This window comes from Mus caroli, chromosome 17 (genome assembly GCF_900094665.2).
Source record: "Mus caroli chromosome 17, CAROLI_EIJ_v1.1, whole genome shotgun sequence".
Lineage (NCBI taxonomy): Eukaryota > Metazoa > Chordata > Mammalia > Rodentia > Muridae > Mus > Mus caroli.
Window position 1 is genome coordinate 55447051 of NC_034586.1, and position 11863 is coordinate 55458913.

The following is an 11863-nucleotide window of genomic DNA, read 5'->3' on the forward strand; positions in this document are numbered from 1 at the left end:
TACACCATGGGCATGTCTGGTACCCACAGAGGTCAGAAGAGGGTAGTGGATCCCAGGGGAGTTTTAGATGGTTGTGAATCATCTTGTAGGTCCTGGGAACTAAACCTGGATCCCTGTGATAGCTCCTGTCCTCTCAGCTGCTCTCCAGTCTGCTTAGCTGTTATAAGGAATTAGAATGAGTTCCCTTGCTTTTCTCACTCCATCCATTGCTTCCTCCTTCCCTCCTCTTTCCTCTCTTCTCTCTCTTCTCTCTCTCTCTCTCTCTTCTACACACACACACATTCCTTCCTTCCTTCCTTCCTTCCTTCCTTCCTTCCTTCCTTCCTTTCTGGCAACTAATATTTACAAAATTCAGTACCATAATATTTTTGTTAGCTGAATGAAACACGGGAGATGCTAAGAGCTATACTCACATGATTAACCCCAAATTCCTACTACATCTGTTTGTGATCCAGGGGCCATTTATGATTATAAAAATCAAAGGCCCATTTTTCAGTCCCTTCCCACTGCCATTACTGGCCTTCAAGTTATTTACCTAGTATACCTTAGTCAGCATTCCCCACAGTCAGATGGATTGATCAACTGTGTCGACACACATAAACATGTCACTCTTAATGTCTTTTCCAGTTATTACGTAGGAAGTCAGAGATGACTGAGATTAACAGAGGGAAAACGCCAGAGGTAATGATGCTCACTAGAGCCATCAGGATTTAGGTCATGTATTAGTAGAATGTCCTGACTCTATAAATGAGAAAAAAATTCAAACTACACATTAAACAATACTAACCCAAGCAGTTAATTACAGGCTGTACTGAAAAGTTTTCTCAAGAAATATAACATGACTTCACTGTGTGTGTGGCATGGATAAACTGAAAGAGAAGTGGCAGACTCTTATTCTTGTATCTAACATGAACCAAATTGTTAGGATAAGTTTTTATTTAAAACCTAATTTACTCCAAAGACAACACTATCATTGTTTAATTAAAAGTATGTTTGGGCATTACCTTTGAATTTACATTAGCATTACTGCCAATCTTGTGTTATTTCAAGTGGACTATTGGTAAATGTTTTAAATATCTTTCCAAATTGAATAAATAATCCCTCATTTTGCTGTGCTTGACAGTTTTCCTTGTATAAATATTCCCACCACAGCCAGCATCAAGCTAACAATCCACTGTCACCGAGCTCTGGTGTAGAGGAACTGCACAGCTGACTTTGTGAACAGCTATGAGCTGGCCCTGGCATACATGTGACTCTTTCTTATTTCAAAAAGCACAAAGCAGACATGAATGTCTAAGACCAGTGATAGGGAAGGATTTGCCATTACAATGAATGAAATAGACCCTTATTAAGAATCTATATCACTGAAGAGCCCAAGGAATGAGGAAGAACCAGACCCATCTCTATGATATTTAAAGGCCAGCAAATTTCTCATTAGACTTGTATTTTAGATGCTATTGAGTAGATGGTTAATTAGTGAGAAGGGTTACGTAGCATATAAAGCAAGAAGAAAGAACTTTGAATGTTTTCACTGTGAAGAATTCATCAATTCTTGAGGATAGAGATAAAGTCAACTTGAAGAGAGTATAGGGAGAGACAACTGGAATAGATGGGTACTTAAGGGGCAATACTGAAACCCAGTGCAGTGGGAACATCCTGGGCCCTATGCTGGTGATGCCAGTGAGAGCTTCTAGTAACTGAGGGTATGAAACTTGAACTGTTCTTCTTCTGTAACCAGGTTAGGGTCCCAGGGGTAGCACTGGGCCGCCAATCCAGCTTCAAAACCTATGTCCTGCCTACAAGATACACTGGTGCTTTGGTGCTTCCTAGCTTGTAGGAGGGGCCAACCAATGACTATCTAACTTTCAGCCCAAGCCACAAGAGGGAGCTCATGCCTCACACTGCCTGGATGGCCAGAATCCAGAAGCTGGTTGGCTCTGAGACCTAGGATAGAACCAAAAAAGACTTATAAAAAAAAAAAAAAAAAAAAAAAGTCAATGAAACAAAAGAATTCCTAATATCATTCAATATCATTCAAAGCATCAGTGCATACTACAATCATCAATAGAGAGGCTTCTTTCAGATATAGAGAGGCTTCTTTTAGATACAGAGAGCACATTCAAATCATTAGGCAGAGCTTAGGTATTCCCACAGAAAACGGTGAGGAAGAATTGTAGGAAACAGAGGAGTAGAGGATAACAGGAGAGCATGACTCATAGAATCAACTATACAGAGCTCATCGGGACTCACAGAGACTGAAGAGATAACCATGGAGTTTACATAGGTCTGTGCAAGACCCTATGTGTACAAGCTATGGTTGTTCAGATTGATGTTTTTGTTAGACTCCTAACAATGGGAGTTGGGGAGACTCTGACTCTTTTGCCTGCTCTTGGGATCCTATTTCTTCTACTGGGTTGCCTTATCCAGTCTTGATATGTGAGTTTATGCCTCGTCTGATTGCATCCTGTGATGCGTTGTTCATGGATCTTCCTGAATAGCCTGCTCTTTTCTGAAGAGAATTGAAGGAGCAATAGATCTGGAGGGGGAGGCAGGGGAACTGGAAGAATGGAGGCAGGGTGACTGCCATTGGGATGTATTGTATTAGAGAATAAATTAAATATATATCACCATATATATTGGAACATCACACAGAATTTATAAAGTTGTATATCTTTTATGTCTACCTTAGATAGAATACCTTTAATTGAAAATTTTTTCATGTGCAGTAGATGCTTTACTATATGTTTCGGCATGGAAATTTTTGTCTCATCTTTTCACAATTGAAAGAAAATTGTTAATCCCTCAGGCTCTTTGCTTTCAGTTTATAAAGATGGATAAGTGCTGGTTACTGTCTTGGTAGACTAATGGATAACTTGATATTTTATACAGGCTGCAGCTACAAAATGCAGATGAATGTTCCTGATGCATGCATACACACACATGCACAAGCAAACAAACAAACAAACAATTTGTTTTAAGGTCCAAGAGAAACCTCAGAAACAAGAAAACAGCTTCTTCTCTAGCTGTTGAGATGCATTGCTGTAGAGGGATGTTGTCGATGGCTTCGAGAAAACACAAGTGTGCTTCTGAGTTTCATAGATAAATAATGGACAAAAAAAAAAGTTATTCTGATTGAGACAACTTAGAACTAGAAAGACAAACAGCATGTATTCACTTATATGTGGATATCAGCTGTTAAGTCAATGATAACAAAACTTCAATCCAGAGCTACAGAGGTTAGGTTTAAAGTAAGAGCCTATGGGGTACAGATATATCTTGTTGAGAAACAGATATAGAATAGATAGTTATGAATGCATGCAGGGTCGGAATAATAGGGTCAAATAGGGAGGAGGCGAGGAGAGAGGGATGAGGGAAAAAATTTAGAGAGAGATAACTAAAAATATATATGTATATGAAGGCAATCTAAATAAAGGTGCATAATTATGGGGGTAACAGAGCCCCAACTGGACAACTCTCGTCACCAAATGAAGTGTCTTGTACCAGAATTGGGTTACATCTAACTGAATTGTTGGCAATAGGGGCACTATGGAAATCCCCAAATAACCTAGACTGTTGCCAAGACTAAACCGTTATTCTCCAGCAACTAACAACAAGGCCTTATGACTGAACACAGCACCTGAACACGAAGCAGTTGGACTGGTGCCTATGTGTTACCCCTATGTTCCAGCATCTTTGTTACAGGAATGTACCTTCCATATTACCAAAAGAGAAACATAAACACTGAGGTAACCATAAAACCTTTGATCTATTCTGCGGTTCTGCCTGGAAGATATGCTAGGGTTATGATGTCACAAAACTTGTGGGAGTAACCAACCAATATCTGATTTGATTAAGGCCCACTCCATGAACAGGAACCCATACCTGATGCTACTTAGCAGACCTAGATCCTGAAACCAGATATCACATGGACCTGAATTAAAACCAAACACACACACACACACAACAGAAGAGCAACAACAGCAATGTCAAAACTGTTGAAATAAAATGACTCCTAATGATATTCTACAATAGATCAGTGCCTTGCTTAATCATCAGCAAAGAAGCTTTCTTCTTCAGAAAATGGGTTGAGAACAAATAGAAGCACAGATAGATACACAGAGAATATAAGACCTTGGAACACACAGCTCTAAATGAATTTCCCTATCAAATCCCATTCCTCAGTGCTTGGGGAACACTGTGGAAGAGAAGGCAGAAAGAACATAGGAGTCAGAGAGGATGGAAGACTGCAAGAAAACAAGGCTCAATAAATCAATACCATCAAAGCTCATATGAGCTCATAGAGACTGAAGCAGATTGTGTAGCATTTGCAGGGGTTTGCACCAGATACTCTGTGTATATGCTATGCCTTCCAGTTTAGTGTTTTTATAGGATTCCTGACTATGCAAATGAGTGTCTGATTTTTGGCTTTTCTTGGGTTCTTTATCTTCTGTTTGTCTTGTCCAACTTTGATGTGTTGATTTTTTTAATCATGTCATATTATATTATATTTTTATTAATATTTCTTAGAAGCCTGTTTTTTCTAATGAGAGACAAAAGGGAATAGATGTGGATGGGAGAGGTGTTATGGAAGAACTGGAAGGAGTTGAGGGAGGGAAAAGAAGTAAAAGAAAGAAAATAGAAGAATATTTCTCATCTGGCCTGAAAAATCCTCCCTCCAAAATCCAAAATCCAAAACAAAACCCACAACACCAGGCATGTGAAGCCCTCCTTTAAGTTGTTGGGTAAGTTTTCCCAAGAGATTCTCAAAATGTTACAGACTATTGCTACTACCCTTGGTTGGCTCCTGGATGTGGAAGGTAAGGCCCTCGTGCTGAAGACCTATGTGTTCAGACACAAGTCCCAGAATTGGAACTGACCTGAACACCTCCTCCAAGACAATGGCTTTCGTGGTATCAGAAAACACAATCTAAGGTTCTAAAGGAGGGATGTCACCAACAATCTTATCTCGATATGATGCCTATGAATCATAACAATGACCTACATGGCGCAATAATTTAAGGGCTCAGTAGTGGCACATATACTTTCCTGGTAACCAGGTCTCAGATCAGAGTTAAGACACTCTCAACAGGAAGGAAACTATGCCTGGTACTGGAACACCCATGACTACTCAGAGGAAGTGAAGTCATAGAAGTTTGAAGACAATGTACAATTATGACTTTACTCAACCTGAATAGTCTCAACTATGTTATAAGTCTTTGTCTTTATTTATAGTCACAGATGAGTGTAGTCGTCACCCTTTATCAAGGAAACTTCTCTTTGCAAAAGATAGGGACTATTACAGAAAACCACAACCAGTCAAAATGTAGAAATGTGGAACCATGTCTCTATACATATATAAGTCACTTTCGTACCTAAAAATGATCAAGGAACACTGCAGAAGTTAGGGAGGAAGATTGTTAAGAGTCAGAAAATCAGGAAGTTTGCTGTGAGATTGCGTCTTCTAGGAATGTCAAAAGCTATACACACCAACGTGACTTCCTAAACATGAGCAGAACAAGAACAATGGCAGACATGCCATAGTGGATGAAGGAGAGTCTAGGAGGCCCCAACGTATCACCAAGAACTGTGGGCAACTGAGGAAGGCTGAGTGGCAGAAACTGTCCTCCTCTAGAGAAGGCTGTTTCATCACAAATGGCCAGTCCCTAAAACATGGACACAAAGAACATTACACAGACTGGGCAACCTGTACTGAGGAATATACATGCATAGACATATGCATATATTCATGTAACAATAATCAATGAAAATATAGGCCATGAATTGGAAAGAGATCAAGGAGGTGTATATCGGTGGATCTAGAGGGAGGAGAAGTGAAAGGAGAAACAATGTGATTATATTATAATCTTAAATAATAAGAGAAGTTATAAAAAATAAAAAATGTTAATAAAACCAAATGAACCAAAACAGCCTATCAATTCTTCAAGAGAATCCAATAGAAGACAATATGTTCCTTTATATTCTTTTTATTTTAAAACTGCTACACCAGTATTCCTGTCACTTCTAAACTGTTCAAACATAACTCTTACCCATTTGAACCAAGATCTCATATTGAAAGATCTTAAACCAAATTTTAAACTCCAATACATTTCAACTTTGTTTCTCTACTGAAGAACATATAAAAGCTATGTTGGTGGGGGCATGTTCCTTATTCTTGTAGGTATAATAATAATAATGCAGGGCTGTCTTATTCATAAGTTCTTTACATCAGCATCAGATAGTAAAGTGGTGGTACACTTTAGGGTTATGGTGTGAAAAAGATGGTTCCCTCTAATGGGTATCTTGCAGATATTAAGAAGATGACTATTTACAAAGTTTGGACAGGCCTTAAAGAAACAAAGCATGGTAGATTTGAATTAATAATAGTGTATGACAAGAAGGAGCAGGTACTATCAGTTCTAAGAACTTAACATGATAGAATGTAGTGTGGTGTGCATCATTGTATAGGACAGTGCCTTTAGAGACATATCCACCCCTTGTCCTCCCACACAGAAAGACCAGGAGCAATATTGTTTAGACCTCATTGCCATCAGCAGTCTCCTGATATTACTACCAACCAAATCTAATAAAAAGCCTGAACACCCCTTGACATAGGCCAAAGGTGAGAAACTCTTGTACTAGCCAAATAGTGAAGGGTAGGAAAGGAATCCAGAAGGACAAATGAAAGGTCTTTTCAGGGATGATTTCAAGAGAATGGAGTAAGTACAGACAACAGCTGCCCATTTTGATAGATTTTTAAACTATTGTTAACAAGCAAGAATGTAATTAGACCCTAATTTCTGCAGGGTTTATATTAGAACACTGGTATGTTCATTTACATATTTTTAAAAGCAGTGTTAGCATCTGAACTTAATGCAATATAAAAGAATAAGGTGTTTCAAAGTCCACATAAATATTAGGAAGAGTTAGTCCTCTCTCCTCTGACTCACTCTGTGTGTGTGTGTGTGTGTGTGTGTGTGTGTGTGTGTGTGTGTGTGTGTGTGGTATGTTGTCTGTTTTAAGAGGGTAGATGAATTTTTGAACAAGATAAGAATTGACATTATGCCATGACCTAGACAGCACCTGAAACCTAGATATCATCTGTAAATCTTGATATGAACCCATACCATAGCATATAATATATAGATGCTGCTTTGATACAGACTTATATTGAACATCACTGAGAATGTAGAAAGAGTGAAAAGCCAGGAACTAGAGAGACTCAAGATGTAAACAAGACAGCGATAAATTGGAGAACCACCAGAAACTGCAAGGTAATTTCATGCTTACATTGCTTGCACTTTTAAACCCTCCATGAATCAAGCAGCTGCACTATCTACCCATAATGTGGACATAGAAAATGCTAGAGTCTGAGGACACTGAATGGGATATCAAATTTCCTCGGACAGAGCTTTAAGTCATTTACATCATGGACAGGTTTAAGTCATTGCAATGGAAGAATCATTGTAGTGAATAAATCCTGTTACTAGTAATCGGCACCAACAGTGATGAGGAAGACTTCTGCAACATACTAAGTATTAATAACACACTCCAAAAAAAACATATACAAGATTGCATACTATAAATAGAACTATGGGTAAATAAAGGTGGAACAGAAGGTAGAAGAAAATGAACGTTAGAGCAAATTAGTGAAGCAGCAGGACCAGAACTTTGGGAGTCTAGTAACATATGTGCATTCCAAGGTAGGCATTTCAAGTGTATACAAGCAGCAAGGGAGATTAGAAATATCTAATACAGCAATACATGTGGAATATAAATGATATGATCCCAGTTGTTTTACTTGCTACCCAACACAAAGAAAGACCTGAAAGAATTAGGCACAGACCAAAGGATACAAATAAAAACTTTCAGAACAACAAAAAAATATATATTTAAATTTCACTCTTTATGATCACATGAATATATAAAGTTCCAGGCTGGTAATAACACAGTATTTGATATTTTTATGTTGTGTATAACCTTTCCCCACATATATGGCTTCTTTCAGCCCCTAGTGTTTTGTCAAGCTTCTGTTTTATTATGGCAAAGAAATGACACCATTGCCTAGGGTGACACTGGTGTCAGCCATCAGCTTGTCTACAGGGCAGAGCCCACTATTCTCACTACTATCTTTTCACAAAGACATTTTCTGTAGCACGGCAATGTGCTTTTCTTTGTTTTCTTCCTTTTAAAAAATCAATCATAGTTCACAGAGGTCATGGTATGAGTGCTTTCTCAAAGCACTTTGCTTTTTAAATAATTTTCAAATAGCACATGCCTACTACTTGGACTAGTCTCCTTTAACATCAACTGTTGCAATCTTGGATCCATATTAGTTTTCGTGTCTACAAAATGTAGTAACTCCCCACCCCTCCCCCAGTGCATTATTCCATGTTTTATTTCAGTCAGTTTTCATCAGTGATCATTTATCATCCATTCTCAGAGGCCATTGTTTGTGAAGCTGGGGTCCAATGTTGGTAAGTAACACACTCTTTATAGCCTGAAGAAACTCTTTCACAAAAGCACATATACGTTTTTAAGATTTCATTTCAAAAATGTTAAAATGAGAAAAAAATGTTCTTATATTTATAATCAACTATATTGATCTTATTATTTTACATTATACATTTTATATACAAATGCAGATTAAAAATACAGCACAAATTTAACTCAATAAACAATCCTATAGTTAGCTATTTTAGTGTCTCAAGAGAAAGGAAGGCTTAGCATTATGCTGCAGGTGTGTTTTCTCAAGGTCATCTCCCAAGTTCCTTAAATGGATAATGAAGAATTGACTGTTTCAAAAACCATCTTTCTAAAAACAAACAAACAAAACTTCATATGATGACCATATCACTATGTACATGAACAGCATGTACATCTCAGAGATGAAACAGAAGGAATTTAATAAAGTCAAGGAGCAGCTGTCTTTGTTGTTGCCTAGGAACATGGGTTTCTACTCACCTGAGCCTTCAGTGAAGTTGCTGATGACAGAACTGCCCCCAGCTGAGCTGCATCTCTTGCCATCCTTGAACTGCTGCCTCCGCCTAGCCCACTGCTCTATTGCTTCTTCCTGGGAACCATCACTGGCTCTTCCACCTCTTAGTGCCAATTCCTGGGATAGCTTTCGGGGGTTATTGATCTCCAAATTCTGGTCTAGATGAAACCAGATTAAATATCAAAGTGAGACATCAATTCAAGATAGGATATGAAACATGGTTTTAAAATACAGAACTGTAAAGACTTTTCATTCAGCTCCTTTATGGTCCACTTGCTACGTTGGAGAGGGAAACAGGGATGTAAATTAAGATACAGGTTTATATAGTCCCAAACTACTGCCTTCTGTCATTACAAGCAATGGCTTTTAATTATTAGAAGAAAAATCTTACCAATAAAATATCACAGTGAAATTCAACTGAAAAAATTAAAAAGAAAACCTGAAATACATAAACATAAAACTTAAAACCTAGTGGCAGGGCATGGTGGCACATGCTTTTAATCCCAGCACTCGGGAGGCAGAGGCAGGTGGATTTCTGATTTCGAGGCCAGCCTGGTCTACAAAATGAGTTCCAGGACAGCCAGGGCTACACAGAGAAACCCTGTCTCAAAAAGACCAAATAAATAAATAAATAAAAATTAAAAAAAGAAAACTTAAAACCTAGAAAGTAATTTCATAATTTAAAATTGCTTAAAAATTTTACTTTTTGATACTATACAAAAGGCAAGCAGCATAGATTTGAAAACTTGACTAATTTATTCTGCTCCTAGAAACAAATGAGTTTTTATAATTTCTCTTTTTTTTCAATTTAGAATCTTCTCATATATTCAAACTGGGAGAAAGTACATGGCCTGTGTTAGTTATACTTTGATATATACCTAAGAAGCACTGAATCCCACCAATTATAAATTATAAGTATTTACACTTATTCTATAGCTTGGTGTTGGTAGTCTTAGACTTGCAGAAAATATTGAGGAAATCTTGCCCAAACTCACAGTATATACTTGTGGTAGTTAGGTTTTGCCAACTGTACACCAACTATAGTCACCTGGGAAGAGGGGACATAAATTGAGGAGGTGCCTCCATCAGACTGGACTGTAGCATGTTTCTTGATTGAGGACTGATGTGGGAATGCTCAGCTTCCTGTAGGCATTACCACCCCTATGTTCTTTGGTTGTGTGAGAAAGCAAGCTGAGGGAGCCATGAGAACAAGCCAGCAAGTAGGATTCCTTTATGATGTCAATTGATGATCTTAAATTTGTCTTGAGTTCCTGCCCTGAATTTCTCAATATCCACTGTAACATATAAGCCAAACAACCCTTTACTACCCCAAGTTGATTTTAGACAGTGTTTATTTCAGCAAGGAAGACACAGACTAGGCCAATAATTAAATCACTTCTGCTAATGTGTAGAGATGTCAATTCAACCTATGATTAAATATAAATACTTCCCAAAATTCAAGTTTACTATTTGTATTCCTAGTATACTTCAAATAGATAGATAATTTTGGAGTGGTGTTTTAAATTTAGGTCACAAGAGTCTCCTTTCATGTGTGAGCCTCTTTCTATTTACATGAATATCCAGGGTATGCGTTGTGTTTTCTGTGAATCAGGTAATGTGCTGGGGCCATCTTACAGACACTAAAGCTGCTGGTGGAACTTGTCAAAATATATACTCTCACTTAAGTAGGACAATGTGTTAATTTATGAAACACAAAAGTTTAAGCAAGTGTTATTGCTTGAACACATGTCCCTTGAATGATCCTATTTTGGAAATCAAGACCTAATGTAATCATATTGAGATATTGAGACTTAGTAAGTGATGAAATCTTTCCTTCTTTGACCTTATGAACAGGACAATGTCCCACATAATTTCTGAAGAAGACTAGCTTGGCCATGTTTCCCTTTGTCTTCCACAGCATACATATTGGAAGAGGAGATCACCATATAAGAAAGAAAGCACACCACCGCACTAAACATCGATTCTTTCACCCTGACTTTTCCAGCTTCCCCATATTTGTTCTTTGAAAAGTATCTCACTACCAAATTTTGCCATGTCACTGCGTGACTGGATGGGCACCTTAAGGGTGGATGTGAAGTATTCTCCTTGGGTGTATGGGGGATCCAGGAAGTGTGGGAGAAGACGGGGAACTGGAGACACACTGGACCAGAACTGGGACAGGCTGTGCCTTTTTTGTTGTTGTTGTTAGGAAGCACATGCATGGAAAATCCCAGGTTAACCATAAGTCATTTTATTGGAAGGTATCGTGATTCAGTAAATCTCCAACCCAAATATGCCCTGGCAATGAAAACAGAACTCAATTAATATGAATACATGCTGTACACCTAGATTGGGCAGACCTACTGCTACACTACCATCTTCCACATCTATGAGACCCCTTAGAACTAGAGGTTTCTCCAGGCCCTGTCCTTCTGCTCTGCTTTTCTTCTTCTTCCTCCTCCTCTGCATCCTCTCCCTCTCCCATTTTCTCCTTCTCTCTCCCAACCTTCTGCTCCACCTTCCCTCTCTCTGCCCAATCACCAGCTCTCCTTTATTTGACAAATTAAGGTGGGAAGCAGGTTTACAGAAAAATCACCTGAGTGCTGACTCATTTCTTGTTCTCAGCCCCTCACAGGAGAATGGAATTAACATCAAATATAATTAGCCCTAGGGCTATCCACAACACTATCACAATAGCTGTCATTTTGTACAGGAGAATAGATGGATTTCATTCATCTTTCTGTTCCTAGCTATCCTAGCTATTGATTAAAAGCTTGGGGTCTCAAATGTCCTCAAATCTTTGCAAGTTCTCTTAGAATCACTTGCTTCTTCTTCTTCTTCTTCTTCTTCTTCTTCTTCTTCTTCTTC

At 38.3% G+C, this 11863-nt stretch overlaps 1 protein-coding gene across 1 annotated transcript in view; it reads right to left on the reverse strand.

Moving 5' to 3' along the window:
• Nucleotides 1–11863, reverse strand: part of LOC110284235 — a 126672-nt gene that overhangs the window by 93829 nt on the left and 20980 nt on the right. The window contains exon 4 of the mRNA XM_021149952.1: nucleotides 8962–9153. Coding sequence (XP_021005611.1) covers nucleotides 8962–9153 — 192 coding nt within the window. The remainder of the gene's footprint in view (nucleotides 1–8961; nucleotides 9154–11863) is intronic.